General features: G+C 35.9%; 2 protein-coding genes across 5 annotated transcripts in view; one reads left to right on the top strand and one right to left on the bottom strand.

The window, feature by feature from the left end:
• Positions 1–9,995, top strand: part of LOC134533948 (homeobox protein notochord-like) — a 33,652-nt gene extending 23,657 nt beyond the window's left edge. For all 3 annotated transcript variants that reach the window (XM_063371782.1, XM_063371779.1, XM_063371780.1), the window contains exons 4-5: positions 3,008–3,328; positions 6,695–9,995. In XM_063371782.1, the coding sequence (XP_063227852.1) occupies positions 3,008–3,328; positions 6,695–6,975 (602 nt within the window). In that variant the 3' untranslated portion in view covers positions 6,976–9,995. The remainder of the gene's footprint in view (positions 1–3,007; positions 3,329–6,694) is intronic.
• Positions 764–18,853, bottom strand: LOC134533949 (gastrula zinc finger protein XlCGF7.1-like). Of its 2 annotated transcripts, XR_010075412.1 has the most exons (6): positions 18,609–18,837; positions 14,790–14,886; positions 14,089–14,205; positions 12,312–12,643; positions 10,545–10,976; positions 764–1,015 (listed from the first exon to the last, which is right to left on the bottom strand). XR_010075412.1 is itself a non-coding variant. In XM_063371785.1 (5 exons), the coding sequence occupies exons 2-5, from the start codon at positions 14,831–14,833 to the stop codon at positions 10,627–10,629; spliced, it is 843 nt and encodes a 280-aa protein (XP_063227855.1). In that variant the 5' UTR covers positions 14,834–14,886; positions 18,609–18,853; the 3' UTR covers positions 10,363–10,626. The 2 variants fall into 2 exon arrangements, 1 of the variants encoding a protein (XP_063227855.1); XM_063371785.1 differs by lacking the exon at positions 764–1,015 and having other exon boundaries at positions 10,363–10,976; positions 18,609–18,853.
• Between the last annotated feature and the right edge of the window lie 2,855 nt (positions 18,854–21,708).

Genomic DNA, 21,708 nt, shown 5'->3' with positions numbered 1-21,708 from the left:
CATGTATTTGTAACTCCTGGTGGTTGTAACTAAAATAACAGTGATTGCATTATCATCTTGTGGATTGAATATATGTGTGTTCATGTTTTGTTTGGTTTGTTTTGTTTTGTAAGATTCAAAAATAGATAATATTGTATCCTGAAACATTCTGGCAACTCTTAATGAATATTGTGATACACTGAACAAGTGTTGACCACTAGCCATTAAATAACCTTAAATAAATGTGTGCACAGATATCATCTCTGGACTAAGTAAAATTTGGAGTATGAAAGCATAATATTCTACACCAAACAAGCATTAAGAAGTTTATGAAAAACATGCACTATAATTCTATTACATATAACAATAATTAAAAAATTAATTAATTTTTCTGTACAAACAGTTTGTAGAAAATTTATTTTAAAAAGCATTTTCAATTTTTATCTTTACTACTCAAAATAAATGTCGCATGCCAGATTTTTCACATATTGAGCTGAAATTATTTTTTACACTCATGGCATTCACACCTTTGTTTTTAAATACAAACTCCTCTGAAAGGTTATGCTAGGTTCAAGAGTTTCAGGCAAATGCATAACATACCTGTATAACAGATTGTGACAAGTCATAATTGTGCCGGTTTAAAACAATGACTAATCGATGCATATACAAAACGAACAATTGAAGAATACTGGAAGTTGCAGGTAATGTGGTGATAAGTTTTGTACATGATTATGGTGGTATTCACAGATTATAATTCATTGAAGTGAAATAAAAGAGCTATAAATGGAATTTTAAATTTATTCTTCTTTTGTTGAAAATTATTACAATTCATTCCCAACATTTTGAATGACTGCCCTCACTCAGTTTCGCTGATCATAACTCTTTGAGTCTTGTGCCTCAAATGAAATAATGTCCCTAGTGACTCTTGTGTTCTTGGTACGGAGAAACGCGGAAAACTATGTTTCGGTGGATCCACAAACCACCTGGGCTTGCACCGCACACCTGGGACGTAACTTCTAGATGAAAAGTCCGAAAACTGAAAGGAAAAAAACAAATGGATAAAAATTTAATTGAGCACTGCCCCAGCACCCTTTAAATTGTCTGTCCTTGAACAACTATACGTTATTTCTGAGCTACCGCCCCCGCACAACCTTTCAGCACAGTACTTGAACGACTGACAAAACAAAGCACATTACAAAGCTTAAAGGAAAATTTACTTGGCTGGGACCGTCCACTGGGGCCGTAAAATGTTTTGCTGGATAACTGCCAAGTTTTTAAAAGTGTCTGATAACAAATAGGATTTTTAAATGCTTCTATACAGGCTAAATTTTTTATGTGCTGTTTATAGCGTGTACTTTTAAACAGTGAAAATGGACAAAAAAATTTTTCCCAAATGTTTTAAAATATTAATTATAAATTGGTACACAACATTTAAAGAATTAAAATTGAATGCAGTGCTAAATCATATTGGTTCTTCCACTACAAAATTAAACTGTAACTCTCACTTAGGTAGGATGACAATGAATGTCTGCAGGCAAAGGTAAAGATGCTTAAAGGTACAGCATTGGTGCTCAAAACAAATGCATAAACATTTATTGTGCCGTGAAAGTAGTTATGTACACTAGTCTGGTGCATTTTTACTTTCGTGAAAAATATATTGAAAGGGTGTTCATCTGTCTCACGTACCTATGTTTATTTAAAACACACTGCAAGCATTTAAATATTAAAAAAAAAATTTCAGCTCCATAATCTGAATTCATCTAAAAGATTTTATGTTGGAAATTATTTTACGTGACAAGTTTTTTGACCATTCAATAAGTCAGAGTAAGTAACAAGGGAAAATAAGACATTTCTGTAAATAATATACTGCCTATTGTTGAAAATGAACATATAAGTGTTGTATATAGTCTTGTCCAATTTTTTATTATTAGCTAAACTATGTTTTAACTTTGAGCAGTAACAGTGTGTTCAAATATTTGTATGTTGCTAGAAATAAAAACTATGTACATTGTGTAACGTTCCATCATAATTATTGCATGAAAACACACACTATGGCATTTTTAAAAAGTTTATTCACAGTTAAATTTATTTTGATTTCCAGCAGTGTTACAAGCTAAATTTTGATACACTGTAATGTTTAAGATGTTAAATTTTTTTTTGTCTACTGTTTTTGTAAGTGTTCATCCTTAGTAAGACTAAAGAAACAAAAGAAAAAACTGCATTAGTTTCCCACTGTAGTGATTTCAACTGCATGCAGCACAATTTGGCATTACTGTGGGCTCGCAAACACATACTGAACAAGGCTTACCAAACAGCATGCTGTACGTCCTCACGCCGCTGGCTGCTGTTCTCCCGTTGCAACGTCGTGCGTGACAATAGTTGGAGGGAGTTCCTGCACGACACTTCACTGTGGTACACAGTGATCCAAGGACTAGGAAAATACAAGATGTGCCCTGTTGCCATTCTGCTTGTCCACTCTCCCCACGCTGCAAGCTCCTCTGTGTCTTTTGCTGCAGGCTCGTGTGACCAGTGCAGCACTTTAAGTAGGGCAGCCAACTTCCAGGTGTTACGTGTCACACACGCACGCTCTGACTATTCCTCTCTCTTTCTCTCTCTCTCTCTCTCTCTCACACACACACACACACACACACATACACATACAACACTCACACAACACACACATCACACACACACGGAGACGTTGGCATCGGAAGAAAATGCAACGTGCTTGCTGCTACCAGGATGGAACACCTATCAAGAGACCCTTCCTTGTGAAACAGTGTTATTTTCCTTTTATTTCATCCAAATCTGTAGTGTAGTAAACCTTGTTTTGAACTACTTTGCTGTAATGGATGTTTTAAGGCACTGCATCTTGTCTGCATTTGACTAGCTTTATAGTGATTTTGTTTTCTGCATTTTTATTTTTAGTTCCACTTTGTATAGCTTGTATACAGATTCTGTTGTTCATTTTATTTTTAATGGCTGCTGTTTTCTCATATTGTAATGCAACTGTTTTTTTTTTCAACAGAAGAAGAAATATTCTTCGTGATTTCTAGCGACATAGATGAAATTATTCCAGAAGAAACAGATTATCCTCTTGGATGTAATGATGACATTACATGCCATGGGAAGTGCACTAAAAATATGAGTATTCCTCACATTAAAATTGAAAAGATTGATTACGACTTCAGTGGTGACATACTCCCAGCCAAAGGTGTTAAGTCATGTAATCAAAAGGGGAAAAAATCGGCAAAGTCCAGAAGGATTAAAAATATCTGTTTGGCATTGAACAAAATCCAGGAAATGACATCCAATAAACTCCTGGAATCAACTGACATGAGTGACACTGGTAAGAAAATTTATTGCACTAAAATATATACATATAAGTGTGTTTAGATTAGACAGAGTTCTTTAAAAGTCTACTTAAAAGTACAGTTGAGTCGCGACTAACTGATTTAATGTGAACCGCGGCAACCTCTGACAAACAAATTCCCTGATAACACAGATATGATATAAAAATCACCTTGGTTTTTAGTAAGCCTAGTGGTATCATCTTTTCAAAGTGTAATTTTTCTAGCTTTTCTTCAGTTTCAATATTCTCATCACTCCATGATTTGACCGACTGTAAATGACATCTTTGAGATAACAATTTTTAGGTTTTCGACAACAGTTTGATCATTTTCTAGTTCCTCAAGCAAATATTTCGACAATCTTTGCTGGTAATGGCACTTTAGATTGCTTCAGATAATACGGAACCTCAGTCGAGACACTACTGTATTTTCAAATTTTCGCCTTGAGTGTAAACATTTTTATTTACAAAAGCACTCAGAAACACCTCCACACTCTGTTTTCTAGCTGTTTTTTTCTTTTAGTTCGTTGGCAGTCATGATTACTACCACATCTCGTTCACATGAGGGTCGAGATTCAATTCCAAGTACCCAGAATTACTCAAATTCATGAGAATCAAATTAGTACTGAGAGGTGGTTTGTAGTCCGCTGTAATCTTGTTGGTCTCCTTGCATTAAGCTTTTGTAATGTAGTATTTTAGCTGTACCTATTTTGTGTCTCTGTTACAGTCGGGTATTTTAAAACTTATGTAATTTTTTCTGACATTTTAAGTACACTATAAAATATAACATTTCTCAAGGCTAGAACCCATTTAAAAATCAAAGGAAACCAAAGAAATACAGTGAAATCTATGCACCCTGGCTCATTTGGGACCACTGGTATACCAGATTATCGAACCCCAATCTAGTTTTGACAGGAAGAAAACTACAGTACTTTAAAAATGTGAAATTTAACCAGCTAAAAAAAGAATGAAACACTGTACTAGATTGAAGCCTGACAGCAAGGATGAACTCCGGGAAAACTAAAAATTCTGGCAGCACAGTAATGTGACTTGATGGCCCTGGTCAACAACTGGAATCGACCCAGAAAAAATCTGAACACAAGCAATACGATTGGTGGTGGATTACAAAACGTGTCGAACCATAGAGTGCCAGATTAAAGACCTTTCATTCATAAAATAAGTAAACTATGTACAACCACAACTCTTGTATCTGCAAAGCAATAACATAATGGACATGCATAATACATCACAATCAGCTGACTGTTGGTGATGTACAGTGAAATAGTTAAGTTGTTGTTATTAACTCATCTTTCTTAACAAATTTCAATAAAACTTGGTTTTATCACTTTTCAGTTTCTATTTTTCACTTATGCTTATTGTTCCAAATTGGTTAAGATAAATTGGCATTTTCCTAGACCCTAATGGCATACTCAGTAACTTTTAAAATGTGTTTAATATTTAAAAATAATTACAAATTTTAATCAGCCATAAAAAAACCTAAAATCTTTTTTTATATATTAAAAACCACATATATTTCAAATTGTGTACATACAGAATGAGTCCAAATTTTACTGTCAAACATAGGCTGCAATTTCATCACAACAATACAAGATGAAAACCTTTATACAACTTAGTCTAAAGTCCTTCCTTGAGGCTGGTGTGTGCCCTTGAAATTGGAGCTGATTAAGATTTTTATTGTAAACTAGCTGCCCGACCCGGCTTCACACAGCTATACTAATGGAAAAAAATTAAGCCACATCTCTCATTTACAGTAATGGTAAATAAAAAAAAAATTCAGTGAAAATTTCTTACAATGCTTTATAATGTACCGGAGAGAAAATGAATAGCACTGATGGTTTCCCGACTCATGCACGCAACGTACAACTGATGTACCCGTACTTCGCTACGGCAGTCTACAGGCAGATCACTCTTGCGCCGCTCATTATACATGCCCCTCCTTGTGGGTACGCCACTGCCGCGCGATGCCCGTTGCCATGGAGACGCAGAAGGCATGAACAATGCAAAATCCTGTTCTCATGCAGACAAAGTACCCACTGTTGCCTGGTTTTAACCACCCATGGGATCTAATTTTCGGAAAATGTCATCCTGCGTAACATAAGGAACATTACTGTGAAGTTTCAAGTCTGTAAAATATATATACTTGAAAAAAAGGGCATTTTTTGATATTTAAAGTACCCGCAAAATTTCAACGGTGATGAGGACTGCACTAACAATGAAATAGTCGTTGCCATAGAGACGAATGAAGCATCAACAAAGCAACAGCCGTTGCCATGGTGATTTCCTACCAAAAACTGGAAATTTTGATACATTACGCCCCCGAAACTCCCCTTGGGATCGGATTTCTGCAGAATCCGTTCTTAGTGAGCGTCTACTTCACAAAATGAGTAACTATGCTAAATTTCAAGTCAATCGGGTGTATAGTTTTATAGATCTTGTGATGAGTGAGTCAGTGAGTGGTATTTCGCTTATATATATATATATATATATCCATCCCCTTGGGGGTAGAATTAATCAAAATCCTTTCTTAGCGAATGCCTACGTCATAACATCTACCTGCATGCCAAATTTCAGCCCGATCCGTCCAGTGGTTTGGGCTGTGCGTTGATAGATCACTTTGTCAGTCAGTCAGTCACCTTTGAGTTATATATATTTAGATAGTAGAGTATGTAGTATTTAAGATGGAGTACTGAAAATCTGGATTATGTTTAACTTTTTGATGTTCTTCAACCACCGAAAATTTTGTGGCTGTAGAAACTTTATATATTTCATTAAAATATTTGAGAGTAGCTCTATTATTTTATGCATATATTTGTGATGTGTTATTAGGTTATTACCCCTAATTAATTCATTAAAATAATTTTTCTACGGCTCAAAATTTACGATGGTTGTAGAACTTCATTCAATTAAACATAATCTTGTTGCTTAGTTTACATCTTAAATACTTCTATTATTAACAATAAAAATGTTGGGACATAACCACCTCAAAAGATGATACCACTGGCCAACTGAAAACCAAGATGATATTCTATCCAGGTTATCTGAGACTGCTCATCCGTAGTTACCACGGTTCACATTAACTCGGTTAACCAACTCTACTGTAGCTTAAAATATTCTCTGTGACCATAAACAATTTGCCTTATTTGATACATTTTTTTTTTTGTATAAATTGTCTTCATGAGAAGTTCTAATGAAATTTTATAAATTTTTAGTTATCTTTTGATATTTTCTCAGAAGAAACACGGTGCTGATCGTAGTTGATGGTACAGAATGTGTACAGGACAACCGGCTTAGCTGTTCAAATAAGTGTATGCAAAACGTGTAATGATTGTGTTGCCTCCCTTCCAGGCTCCACTAGAAACCTTCGACAGAGGAACTGGACACAACCCGTTAGTATTTATGAGATCCACAATAGGAAGCGACTTACAAAACAGCAGTACCAGGAACTGGAGATAGCTTTCAAAAACAATAACTACCTTAGCAAAGAAAAACGCAAAGATCTAGCTACAAGAATAAACATGACTGCACACAAAGTTGATGTGTGGTTTAAAAATAGACGCAAGAAGCAACAAAAAAATATTTTCCGGAGCAAAAGAGTGAGCTATGGTACACCCAGCAATAGCTCTTGATGTGTTTACTGACTCACTGTGACACTATGAATATTTTTAATACTAGAGTTATTATACACTTTATAAATATTATCTAAAACCTTTGTCAAACAATTTTCACCATGAAGGGGTGAGCAAATTGAGTTTACAGCATTTTTGATAGCCATTGTAAGAAATTGTATTCAAAAAAAGGTGCATGTGTAATTTTTATTATTATTATTTAAAAAAAGTGATGATGACTTCGTCCAGGGGTCCTATGTTTGAAACACTCGGCTTTCAGTTGTATGCGAGCTTAACTAGATCTGTGAACTTGCACACTAGACCATTCTCAGCAAAGTCAGAATGTTGGAACGATACTTTTCCTTATTTGGTTTCACCACTAGTTTTTGAGATGATGATGTCATATGCAGCTCATGTGTGCCAAATAAATTTTGCTTTCATGTTGTACCTAGTATGTTTTCACAGCGAGGCGAGCATCTTTTATTTCTCGCATGTTGCCCTATGATTGTTGGTTGCATGTTTTCTTCCACCTCATTCTTCATTTACAAATACTGTGACTATAATTATTTAATTTTATGCTGCAACTAAAAATAAAAGGAAAGAAAGATTCCACCATTAAGTTTTGAGGCCGAATGTTTTTAATATATAAGCTTTAAGGTGTTTCTGTAGTGACTATGAACATTTACGCTTCTAACGTTATTTCAGTGTCACCTTTTGTAGGTTAGGTAGTTCAGGTGCGTAAAAAAAATGCTGTCTGTTTTATATACATATATTACTTATTTTATAAATGAGAATCAACTTTAAAATTCAATAACTATAACACTTAAGCATAATTATGTAGAAACACACAATAAAAAAATTCACAAAGGGTATTTATAAGACTGTGGCTGACCTAACCTACACAAATGTGACCTACAGTGGGTGGATCACAGGAGACAACTACAAATTATTATAACTAATGCCTCTCTACAAGAATACAAAAAATACGTAAATCAATCCAGATAAAATAATTTATATAATAATTTGCCCTGGTAATTCTTTGTATAATAACGCACACACACACAACCGATAAATAATAAGTTCACAGAATGGCTCACAGCATTCATTTACATTCTTGATCTAACTATTACAACCTAACTGACCACTACAAATCCAACCAATTCCTCCCTACAAGAGTAAAAAAAAAAATGATAACATCAATAGTTTAGTAAAGAATAATAAGCAGTATTCCAAAATACCATTTTCAGAATTTTATCACGTGTTACTCAGAAACCGCTACACTAAAAAATTACCAAAAGTAGGTCTACAGATAAGATTTCATTCAGCAAACGACTAAAATAATGTAAATGTATATCTATAAGGTGAAATATAAATATCATATTAAAAATTACATGTTGGTCACACAAGAGAATTAAGTTTATGCCATAAGGATTTAAATGCAATGAACGAAAAAGTGTTATGCTTGTAAATTGTATATCGTAGATCTCAGATTGTAGATAACATTCCTAGCACAATTTCTACTCATACTAAATAGTTTAACAAATTTTCGTGCTTAAATGACTAACATGTAGTAATGCTATTTATATCTATACTAGCAACCCGCCCCAACTTCGCACGGGTGCAATGCTGATACTAAATATACTACGCTATTTATAGGCACGCGCCGCCGGCCCCCCGGCCCAGTACCGCCGCAACCGCTATGTCCCTGCATTTTAAATCTGTAATATCTTTGAAAATATTCATTTAAATTACATGCTGTACAGGGCCATATTGATCTATATTAAATGCACAATGTATTTAAGGTACTTAATTGGATAAGGATTAATGTTGTATTGCTTAAAATCACTTCGTAAATAAGCCATTATTTCTCATAAAAAGTAAAGGATAAAAAATTGTTATTGTGAAATAGATAGACATATACCATAGCGGACTTTTTTTGTAGACCTTTTTAAGGTGTAAAATACTGTAGTACATTATTTTGATCTATCACATAGCCGGATAACATAGGGTTCAGCCAGCGTTTGCAATGTAAGCGCAAAATAATGTGTTTATTTACATCACATTAGAAACCTCTAAAATTATCAGTGTTTCTCTACTATATTATGCATGTATTATACATATAAACCTTCCTCTTGAATCACTCTTAAAAAAAACACATCAAAATCCGTTGCGTATTTTTAAAGATCTAAGCATACATAGGGACAGACAGACAGCGGGAAGCGACTTTGTTTTATACTATGTAAGGATTTTGGAAACGGTGCTCTTTATTCCACATATGAAACGGCCAACCCGAAGTCCATACACGACCAGACTCAAATGGTTTGAGCATACTAATACTGCATTTTGTTTGCGATAATACCATGTGACTTCCAAATTATGTGCGAGTAAAACCTCAAACATGGGGTCCCAGGGTCTGTGCCCCTTGAGAAGTCTGATGCAGCTCCTGAAATCACCACTCTTTCGTCTTCCTCCTCCCCCTCCCCTTTTTCCATCTCTCTTTTCTTTTCAGCCATCTGTGTGTGCCACGAGTCAATGCTCATACCCCTAACCAGAGTTAAATATAATAGTAATGTTTCTATTTTCACTATGTTATCAGCAGACACTGGAACATATTCAAAACTTATTTTAACTAGTTAAATGCAATGGCAGCAACAACAGACATGAACCCATTCGAGGGTAGCAGTGTGTACTTGAAGCAGCAATACTTAATTTCATGTAACATTTAATTAATTAAGAATTATTATTGTAATATATCACATAGGATAATTTGCAGATTGTAATTGTGTAATAATCTCTTTATCGCTTGCAGTATGAATTTAAATTAGCACCAGTGGTCACTGTGTGGCTTTCCTTTAGTACAATGCTAAGTTCTAATGTAAAACATTTATAATTAATCAATTATTGAACAGTATATATTTTTATATCAAATAAAGGGCAGTGAAATCAGCATATTTATAGCAAGAACAAGGAATTGAGATGGCATGCTCCTTTTGTCCACACCAAGAATTCTGGTGTAATAGTTTTCTTCTTCGTGCTGTGAATTTCTGGTGCAAGACAAACATTTTTGTGCAGCTTGCTTGGCATCACGAGCGCCCGCACTTTTGAGAATAATTATTTTTATCAAACAGATTTAACCGTAAATTTTTAAGATCTCAGTAACAAATAAACTACTTTTGCAGCAAAGTATTCAGAGGAGTTATGTCCTTTTCCAGCAATCTCAATCCACTATTGTCTTACTGTGTTCCCTATTCAAAATAGAACACTTGCAAATGAATCTTTTACTTAATTTCTTGGTAAATGATTTGACAAACTCCAGAATATGTGCATCTACACTGTCCTTAATCATACCAAACAAATTTACATAATGTATACATATAAAATAAATATTAATAATTTATCAAAGAAAGCTTAGTAAGGAACAACTTTATTTCAGTGAACAAAGTTATGTGCTGAAAAAAATTTGTTAATTTATTTAAAAAAAAAAAAAATCAATGATGGAATATCAATTCAGATAAATAATTACTACAATTTTCTGATACAAAATCAATGATAAAAGTTTTTTTCTTTAAATATGTGGAATTTGGCCTCACCTCTACTAAAAACTGCAGGGTTAAAACAGGCCACCCTTGCAGCAGGGTTCCACGGCTGGGAGCTCGCTGGGAACCTGTGTCTTCATGCGGTAGGGCTTGGGACCCGAGAGTCGACTAGCGAGGGCACACTGTCCACATCCTGGCAACCGGAGGAGACGTGCTTGCGGAATGCTGCCCAGGACGTGTAGTCGCAGTGGCATCGTTTGCAAGAGTAGAGCTTGGTGCAGCTCTGCGACTTGGTGTGCGTCTTGAAGTTGCTCTTGGTGCCAAACTGCTGGCCACACACACTGCACTGGAAGGGCTTGAAGCCTGTGTGGCTCCACAGGTGGGTCCTAAGGTTGTTGGAGGAAGTGAAGCTGCGCTCGCACACCGAGCAGTGGAAAGGTTTCTCCCCGGTGTGAATCCGCATGTGGCATTTGTAGTTGCCGAGGCCTGCAACCACAAACACACAGCTTGTTAACTTCGCTGCAAGTGGCACCCTTAGTTGCCTACACACACAAAACTTGCTGACTTGGCACTTAGTTAACACACATCCTTTAAGCTTTAACCCTTTGTTTTGCAGTGGTATTTCTATGATACCACTTTGAAAAAATGTTATTATTCGTAATGTGTCAGTGGTATTGCCGAAATACCTCCTGTGAGTAAGCCTTGTGCTGCTACCTGGCGATCCTAACAAGAACAAGCAACATTGGCTGCTTTAATTTTTCCTTCCGCCACGTCTGCTAAAAGTTACACAATAGATTCTAATTTATTTTTAATATATTTCTGTGTGCCTCAAAGGGTTAAGTGACACTTTCAAGCAGAGAGGATCCAGGATAATCACCTGATGGGGGCAGAGCAACAAAATATACAAGCTAATGTTTAAGATGTAATTAATCTGAATAATAAAACTATTTTTGGAATACATAGCCTAATATACTGTTTCCATCAAATGTCAAAGTTATCTATAATAAATTGTGAAATGATGAACTGAGCACCAAGTTAGATTGCAGAGATAAAATGCACATTAAGACAGGTGTGCTGATGCCAGATTGAGCAACTTGCTGATTGTGCATGTGAACAATTGCATGGCTGCACAGCCATCTGCTTGTAACTTTTCCTCACTACAATGCAATCAGTTAGAAACATGCCATTGACACTTCTGACTCCAACTTAGGAAACTCAAAAGACTTCTAAGGTTTTTAAGAGCAGAATATAGTAAAATCCTGACTAATGTGGTTGTTCATATACGTACATATTTAACCAAATAAATAACTAGTCAAGTCATTAAAAATAGATTAGGATTAACAGCACAATGATAAGGCATAATACATGTCTGAAAAATAGTACACAACAAAGGTGTTAAAATGTTAGTTTTCAGGCACTCTCATTATTGTTGGGAAATAAAAGGTTTTAGGAAATTTAATTTTACATCATATTTAGTTAGTATATTACTTAACATACGGATGCAATGTTGATTCATTACAAAACTCAAAACCTTTAAAGAAAAAACTATGTATATCTCTTCTTGATCAAATTCCAGGAAAAGATTTCTTGTGAAAGCCTTTTTTTATTATGACTTTCTGGGCTGGGCCATGTGTGCAGTTCAACACTCACCACATAGTGTGTAAAATGACATTTTATACTTTAAGAGAACTTTAAATCTATCTAAAATGCAATGTTTTTTTTCTCCGAGGTTTTCAGAGGGAAAAATTAGCCACAATTATTTAAAATGCTTTATCACATTAATAGAAAATAACATTGGTGATAGTTTTAAAGAAGCGGTACCTGTGAAGTCGTGCCCGCAGACACTGCAGCAATAGGGGCGCTCGCCGGTGTGCATGCGGTAGTGCACCTTGAGGTTGGAGCTGGTGGCGAAGCACTGTCGGCACTGGTCGCACGAGAACGGCCGCTCCAGCGTGTGCGTGCGCATGTGCGTCTTGAGGTTGCTGGCCGTGCTGAAGCGCTGCCCGCACGAGGCGCAGGCGTGCGGCCGTTCCCCCGAGTGCACGCGCTCGTGCGTCTTGAGGTTCCCGCCGGACCGGAACACCTTGCCGCACGTGGGGCAGGTGAACGCACGCTTCTGCCGCTGACCGTCCGCGTATGTCGCCTCACACAGCCTGTGCACACCGCGTGACACGGCACGCAGGGTTGACACTGCATCATTCATGTACGTTCCTTTTAACTGTTGCAGATTTTGTAGAACATTCACCTTGCCCTTGACGTAAAAAAATTCCTGCAACCTTATCGAGGCTTGAAGTTTCTGCTACCACCGTGCACATTGTCGTACCGTTCCATTTTCTCCCTTCCCGCATGGAAAACTACCCAGAGGGGCCACGGTAAAACATAGGAGATACACTACCAGTGTGCGCATGCACGGGCTTCGCAAACTTGCAGGTGAAAGACAAGATAACCCTTCCCCATCATGCTGGCTGTCCCAAGAACTACCCAGTGCTTGTAAGATTGCTACCGATGAAACTGTTGTGCTGTCTAAACAAGAAGTTACCAACGTCGCCTCACAATTAACTGTTTTGAAACTTGCTTAGGATTATAAAAACTACAGTCAGTGCACACTTTGCTGTCAGTAGCTTAGTGTAATCACTGCTTACTGCACCACTGAGCTCAACTCAGGTAGATGCACTATGCGAGATACTTAAGTACCTAATCAGTAGTTGAGTAATTGGCCTAGTGAGCAACTGGTAAGATTGATAAACCAGCTCATTTGCCAGGCAAGCAACTCAATATATGTACTATGATCTTTAGGTTTACAGAACAGTATAAAGCATAAACATGTAAACACTAAGTTACATATGAAATATGACATAATGTATTAAGAGTTGTAATTTTAATTGAAATTTAATATGATTCGTAGTGACCCGGAATTTTTTTTTTGTGGTTTCATTTAACAAAAAAACTTGGCCTTGAACACTTGCATGTTTTTGTGTCTGCTTCAATAGGTCCACAAATGTTCTGACATGCTCCAAGATAGTCTTAACACCAATAAAAAAACCAACAGCAACAGAACAAGTGAATAAAATTCAAGTCATTCAAGACTAAAGAAACATCACGTCTACCTAACAGGTCATTGAACCTGCTAATTTTTCAAGTCTCTAGTGATTAGTGAGAGATACTGGTTTGTGAAAAATACAATATAAATGTTGTACACCAGAAATGCATAAAAATGCAATATTTGTCTCAACACTGCAAAAATATGGAACCTCCATTAAATTAATTTATTTTCAAAGCCCTTTCTTCAAGAAGAAAATCTTGTGTTCAACTTCATCTTATGTTTGCTCGACCAAGTAAGACTCAGTTCTGGTCAGAATGCAATGATACAGGCCATGCTCCTGTTCTCTTTCACGTGTGAAACCGACATTTCCTGACCACAGGCATCAGAGTTTAAGCCCAAGACAACCCAAAGCAATCACCCTGTAGGAATCCAGGGACTTGGAGCCCTGTAAGTACCCAGTGTGATAAACTGTGGGACATTTTATTTTTGTGTAGTGCTACAGCTCTCAGTATGCAGAAAGTACTGTACATGTTGAGCTGCTAAGTTAATACTTACGAAGTGAGGTCAGTCTTGGGTTCGTAGCTGTCCAGCAATCTGGCTGCACCGACCTTATCCTCGGCACTCGACGACTCACTCAAATCACCACAGCTGCTAGTCGCTGCCATCGCAGGGCTGTAATCCCACCACACATGTGTTCAGAAAGAAACAGGCTGAGGCGCACATGAGGAGCAACGCAGTCTTCTCTATGCTGCCATGCATACAAACACTTGCCTTTCCAATCATCACTTAAACTATTTAATAACTAAATATATACTTAAACAGTCTGACAGAAAAGTTGAGTGTAAAAAAAAATTACAAGTATTTGACATACAAGTGCACCATAAATGAATGTAGAAATGATATAAGGTGCAGTGATTTGCAAAGTCTAAAATAGTTATTCAAATGAGACAAGAGGGCATTGCCTCGATTACTGTGAGATTGTTCTCATTCATGTGTGCAGCATCAGTTAACACTGAGAAGAAAGGTCACCAAACACAGCCTATGTATGCAGCATTATTGGCACTTGATGAAGTTTGATAGGATCATTTTACCAGAAAGGATGGCAGCAGTGTGCAATATGTCAGCATGTGGGATGTACCAATGGGCACATGAAACATCCACACACAAACACACTTGTCATGAAAGTTCCTGCGGACAAACACAAACCGCACTGAAGGAAGATCAATGTAATGTCTAATGAGCATCGTGCTACCTACCTCTTAGATGCAGTAACTGGATTTTCTACAGCACGCCATGTCATCTCGTACCATGTCTCGAAAACGAACTGGCAACCACCACAGCAAGTCTACCATTCTGTTCACAGAGTAGGTTGTCATTAACACAAACAGTGCATTTGAAGTGGTCTGTACTGTAATCAAGAGGCATGAAAGCTTTGTGTTCAGTAACAAATCTTGCTTCTGATCCTGTTAACCAATGTGTGTAATGATGATGTAGGATTAGGGCAAATTCTGTGTTTTGTGAAGGGACACAAGTCGTTATTAGGTCTGCTACTTGAAGTACTTTGGCTTAACTTTTCCCTCTGTTTAACGCATACACACAATGCCCTTAGCATTCATAGGCCCACAGACATTTTATTTATTTATTTATTTATTTATTTATTTGGTTGCCTCCTGTTTTCTCCAGTACATACTAGAAGGGAGTTGTCAATATACAAAATACAAACAAAAAATTAAAACATATAGACAAACACAAATTTTAAATACAAAACATAACCACACTCCTGGATTCTACAATCTTTGTCTTGGCAATATTATTTAGGTTGCTGATACATCCTAACCACCATACTTGCTGAAATACAAAAACCAACATATTAATATGCTTATACCCTAAGGTATTCTTCAACTGAATAAAAGTATTTTTTTACCAAATATTTCTTTAGTTCTTGTTTAAACCTATTTAAATGGACAATTTCCTTAATTTCAATTGGTAATTTATTAATTAGTTTGATACTACTGTACAGGGTTGGCACGTTTAAAACAAAATGTTTAAAACAATATGTTCAAAATTGTTTTAAACAATACACTCTCATTAAAACAAGTTTAAAACACAATGTTTAAAACATTCTGTTCTAAACATGTTTTTTATGTGTATTTTAAAAAACGTTTTATTTCTTACGAAAACGAAAACTGCATATTGACATTTTCATCGCAAGCATCGCTGTCTCATTGTAAGTCACCAATTGTGATAAATATCCAGACTAGGATGAGAAGTTTTGAAGTGAAACACATTCCTCACGTAAACATAAAATACCAGCACTGCTTGGGGTCAAACCAGTCATACCTTTTACGGTGCCAGTTCCACTAAGTTCATCTAACCTAATTAAAATCTGTTTTTGTTAGTTAAGTGCACAGAAAACAGTTACAAGTTTGGCAGCCTTCTCTATTCCTAGCCGGTTCCTTACAGTACTATGCACAAACCCGAATGTGGAGAAAAGACGTTCAATACCAGCTGACGAAGCCACTGCACTGTGTAACTGATGTGCCAGGTTCAGAGTTGCATGATGAGTACTTTTCTCCAAAGCCATCCACCATACTAGAGGTTTAATCTCTTTTAGTGTTACAGGACTGAATAAGTACTCCTTGAAAGGTGAACTTTTTGCCTTTTACTTAATAATATCCGGAATGGCTACAGTCAGGGAAAACCGGGCAATGTCAGGGAATTCCATATTCAAAAATGTGTAGCAATATACCTTACACCTGATGGGACTTCTGCTGAAACCATATGTGCAAAACATATTCTGGTGGTTTTGATTAAAATTAATATTAAAAAGTTAAACTTAAAAAAAAACTCTTTAAAACATGACAAACTGTTTAAAACAAAAAAAAAACAGTTTAAAACAATAAAAAACATGTTTTTTGATTTTTTTTAAAAAAACTGTTATTTTCCCAACCCTGCTACTGTAGTAGGGTCCTTGTGAAAATAGTTTTGTTCTATGTGTGATTAAATGTAAATCACATCTATTTCTAGTTTGATAACTGTGTATATTACTATTTGATATTACTGTGGAGTTACGCATTGTGTAAAGTATAGTATGAAAAATGTACAGGCAAGGAAAAGTCATAATATTTAATTGTTTAAACAATGGTTTGCAGTGAGTCCTTTGTCTCTTACCATTTATTATTCTAACTATCTTTTTTTTGAATTTTAAACACTTTTTTGAACAGTGATGCGTTTCCCCAAAAAATAATTCCATATGTTAACATAGACTGTACATTTGCAAAGTATAATGCCATTACAACTTCTAAAGAGCAGATTTTTTTGATAGTATGTATAAATGTTAATTTGTTTACCATTTACAGTAGCAAAATCATGTTTACTGGCTAGACTATTTACTCTTGTAAATTGTAATATAGTGGATTTTGATAAATTTAGTACTAGTTTATTTTTTATAAACCAATTATTTGCTTCCTCTAGTATAGAATTTCCTTTAGTTATTAGTTCTTTTTTATTTTCTGCTATTGCTAATATATTTGTCATCTACAAACATGATAGCGTCTCCATTTATTAATGATGTAGGAAGATCATTTATAAAAATTATAAATAATATGGGACCTAAGATCGAGCCTTGCAGTACTCCTATTGAAATAGTCATAGGTTTTGATATAGCATTTGTATATGTACCTTTATCATCACATTGACGTATTAATGTTACTTGTTTCCGATCTTGTAGATATGATTTAAATAATTTTAAATGTTTATCTTTTATGCCATAACTCTCAAATTTTTTTAATAGTAAATAGTGGTCCACACAGTCAAATGCTTTGGAAAGATCTGCAAATATGCCAATAATATGGTTTTTCTTATCAATAGCTTTTAAAATATTTCCTATGAATTTGTAAACTGCTTGTTCTGTAGATTTCCCTTTTTGGAACCCAAATTGACTCTGAGATATAATGTTATTTTTATCTAGAATTAATATAAGTTGTTTTGAGATTATTTTTTCAAATATTTTTGAAAAAGATGATAGAAGTGCTATTGGTCTGTAATTGTTCATATCAGTTATTGCACCTTTTTTATATACAGGAATTATTTTTGTCCATTTAAGTCTGTCTGGGAAAACACCTTCAGTTAAGCACAGATTGAATATATAAGCACAGATTAAATATATATGTCAAAGGAAGTTTTATAAAATGAGAACACTTTTTTAGTAGTGAGGTTTGTATTTCATCAAGAACATAAGAGTTCTTGTTTTTTAATTTTGCAATAGTCTCTAAAATATCTTTTTCTGTTATTGGGGTGAAATATAAGGAATTTGTATTCCTCATTTCTAAATTTAATTCTTCACATAATTTTTGCTGATTATCAGGGGTCTTCACTCCTTTTATTAATTTATTTGGTATGGTAATAAAAAAATTATTAAATTCATTAGCTATTTGGTTACCATTACGAATTTCCATACCATCCACATTTATAGTTATATTTTTATGTATTAATCTTTGTTTGGTTTCCTTATTAATTAATTTCCACATTTCTTTATTTTTATTAGAGGAATACAGTAGCTTTTTACTATTGTACTGTTTTTTAGCTTCCAATATAAGTTTATGGTAAATTTTCTCATATTTCTTTGTATGTAACTTTAATAAGTCACTGTTTGTAGATCTTTTTTCTATATGAAGAGTCTTTAGTTTATTGTATGAGATTTGCAATCCTTTAGTTATCCATTTATTTGTTTTTGTTATGTTCTCTCTTACCAATTGTTTAGGGAATACATTATTAAAAAGTAAAAAGAAAATATTTGAGAATTTATTCCAAGCTATATTTGGATCAAACTGTGTATACACATCAAACCATGTCTCATCATTTAATAGTTAATGAGACACAAAAAGAGACAGAGAATAAGGTAGGCTACATGAGGGTTAACCGAAGAAGTTAAGCACCTACGAGACATTTTAGAAAAAAATACTTTGTTTTTTTAATAAGAAGGGTTTGCTTTAATTAGTTTAAATAGAAACGCAAACGTGCATGCAGTTGTATTTTGTGGGTAATTTATTACGCAATTTAAGTGGTGTACATACTATTTTCTCAGAAATAATCCATTTTGCAATGCCTTTGCAGATCATGGTTTTATTAACTACACGCCAACTGTGAGTTCATAATCATCCATAATCTTGATATTGCTCAAGTAGCTTGAATAATCTTGTTATATTTGTATTAAGGTCAACTCGCAAAGATCCGTCCAAAACCCACAGGTTCAACAAATACTTTTGTGTTTACATTAGAGCTGTAGCAAACCGTATGTATTCGTTACTGAGTAACGGGTGCGGCATCTAGTAACGAGTAACGAAACGTTACACACGAATGCATTTCGTTACTCGCATCTTTCGTATGTTTCACGCATGCGCGCGCGTATTCGTTACAAAGAACGATGTTTGTTTAATAATAAAAGTATGATTTGGAAATTCGTCGTCCAAGTTTTTTACTGTTTATTAAAGGTATTGTGTGTGTAGACAAAGTTTTAGATTCGAACAGAAACAACGTAAGAAAGTATTTTTTACAAATTATAAATATGTATGTTTTTGTTTTTTATAATCGCGTATTTTCACGTTTTATGTTCTTATCTTAAAAGATATATTATAATATAGCCGCTCTAATGAGAGTTAATGGTTTCTTGGTTAACAAAAGCTGTTAATTATCAAATATTTTTAATTGTTTATATTCGATTTATTTTTATTTACGCGACGTCATACTGTACGCGTACGAAATACGACTCGATTCGATGCTGTTACATAACATAGCATGTGCCATGTCATGCGGTATCAGAAGTAACGAGTAACGATACGAAAGTAACGAGTACTAATTGTTATAGTAACGAATACATACGGGTATACATTTTTTCGTTACTTTTACACCTCTAGTTTACATACTGCCAAAGATTACTGCCACCTGACTAAGCTTAAAAAGTGGTTAAATTTTGGTCCTGTAATTGCAGGCGATTGATTACCAAACATTTCGCTTTTTTTTTTTTTTTTTTAAGTTCACATATTTATTTGTATGTTTTTGTTTTTCCTTTCGAGAATTTTTTTGTTTCAAACATTAAAATTAAAAATGCGTTAAAATAAAAAAAAATGCAGCAAATAAACAAATGTAAAACAATTCTTTAAGATAGTAAAGGATGCCGGCAATAGGTAAATTACTAACTTCATGTAGATTACGACCTTCCACTGACGGATGAAATCTTTGAAGATGAAATGAATAATTTTGAGTGCACCATCATAATGAGTTTTTTTTTCCTTTCTTTCTGGAAACCTACATTTACAAAGTGGAGGACTGGCTGTATCTTATCATGCCCTAGGAAAACAGTCAGCCAGTTAGGGTACAGCTATAGCATCTTTAAATACTTTTGAACTTTGTTATTGAGTCTTCGAATACTGGCCTAAATGCCCTGTCACACTGTCGAATTATCGCTTCCCTCATTTGATATTAATGTTCCACTATCATCTTATGACTATGGTGATAGGCAAAGTGAACCTAGGTTGGAACCTAGTAAAACCATAAACATTGAGTCGGATGTCATGCAGAGTAGGAGTATGGTCCTAAGGTTATTGGATCGGGAGACAGAAAAATTCACAGTTGTGACGTCAATCGAACTTGTGACATCATATCCTGCGCATTTTGCTCCGGCTATCCACTCCTGCGTCCTGCGCTCTTGCTGGGTAGGGTAACAAGGATGGGGAAAGGTCCTAGAGTGTAATCCTCGGAAGGACGCTCCAGGGGAAGAGGGATGCTAGAGCGTAATCCCGAAGGCCGTTCCGGAGGAAGGAGAGAGAGAAAGAATGAGAGGGGAGTGCAGAAGGTTTTTTTATTTTAAATGAGGCACTCCCCCAGGGGGTCCACCCCGCCAAAAATCACTCAACTTTATTTGAGTCAGCAAGGTACATGATTGGAAACACTGGATGAGTACATTGATTAAATAAAAAAAAATACAATATAATATACACTGGGTGAGGCCCCTCCCGACGAAAAGGTCCTAGGGGGCCGATGATTCATGTAGTGTGATGGTGATGAGTGGATGATGACGTCTCGTTCTCGCTGGTGGGTGAGAGCAAGCCTGTTTGGCTCGGGCTTGCCCTGTCTGGACGGTGTTGGTCTTGTAGGTTCGGTGGGGTGGTCAAGTGGAGTTGCCGTGGTACCGTGGCATAGTTAGTACCGCAGTGCTATCTCGTGGACGTGCTGGTCACTGTGGTTAGCTGCCGGCCCCTCCAGCTGGATCGGTGTCTTCGTCTGCGGCGTCTTCCACTTGGAGGTGGTCTGTGGCGAAGAGAGGTCTTCGAGGATGTGGGGATTCTGGTGGGGGAGCGGCGAGGAGTCGTATGAGGGGGTTTAGACTGGTAGAGCACTTTTTAAGGAACTTTGTGGTTGTTTTGCGGATGGTTTCTTGGATGTGAGGGATCTAGGTTCGATGTAGGAGTTTCTGTCTGGGTGTGGCACGAGGGAGGCCGAGGATGAGTCTGGTGCCAAGGAAGTACGCACGGGTGATGGGTCGGAGTTTGAAGAGCTTAGGCATAGTAGAGATTAGGTAAAAAATATCCTGCGTTGTCGGGGCAGCCAGGTTTGTTTCAGGGATGAGCATGTAGTACTCGCACAAGGGGGCCGAGGCCAAATGCAGGACACGACAAGTATGATTGATGATCCGTAAGTTAATGTGTTTTTAGCAGAATTTGGGTACTTTTATATTTTAACATTCATTAAATATGACTGCACAAATTTATAAGTAGTCGTTTTAGCTATTCGTATGTTGAATACTGACAAATACTGCAATCGTATGACCTAATATTGTAATAGGGACAATTTAGGAAACTCGTAAGAAATTCACAAGTGATTTCAGCGAGCCTGGTGACGTAGAGTGTACATATGTTCTTTTAAAATGTTTTTTTAAGGTTGTGAGAGAAATGGCATCTAGCGGCTAGCAGTGAAAATAGTTTGAAAACATTGCAGTAAATTGTCTAGCGCTTCAGCAATTATAAATGGCCACAGTTTCTCATATTGTGATTTTTGCGATACTTAGTATTACGATATTTAATATTGCATAAAAGATTACTTCATAATTATCAACACAACTGATATAAAAATCAGCAAAGCTCTTGCCGTCACCCAACCTCTGTGAAAAGGTCCGGG

This window comes from Bacillus rossius, chromosome 7, assembly GCF_032445375.1.
Source record: "Bacillus rossius redtenbacheri isolate Brsri chromosome 7, Brsri_v3, whole genome shotgun sequence".
In the NCBI taxonomy this organism is placed as follows: Eukaryota; Metazoa; Arthropoda; class Insecta; order Phasmatodea; family Bacillidae; genus Bacillus; species Bacillus rossius.
The sequence above is the reverse complement of the archived record's forward strand: the minus strand, read 5'-3'. Positions and strand labels throughout refer to the sequence as shown.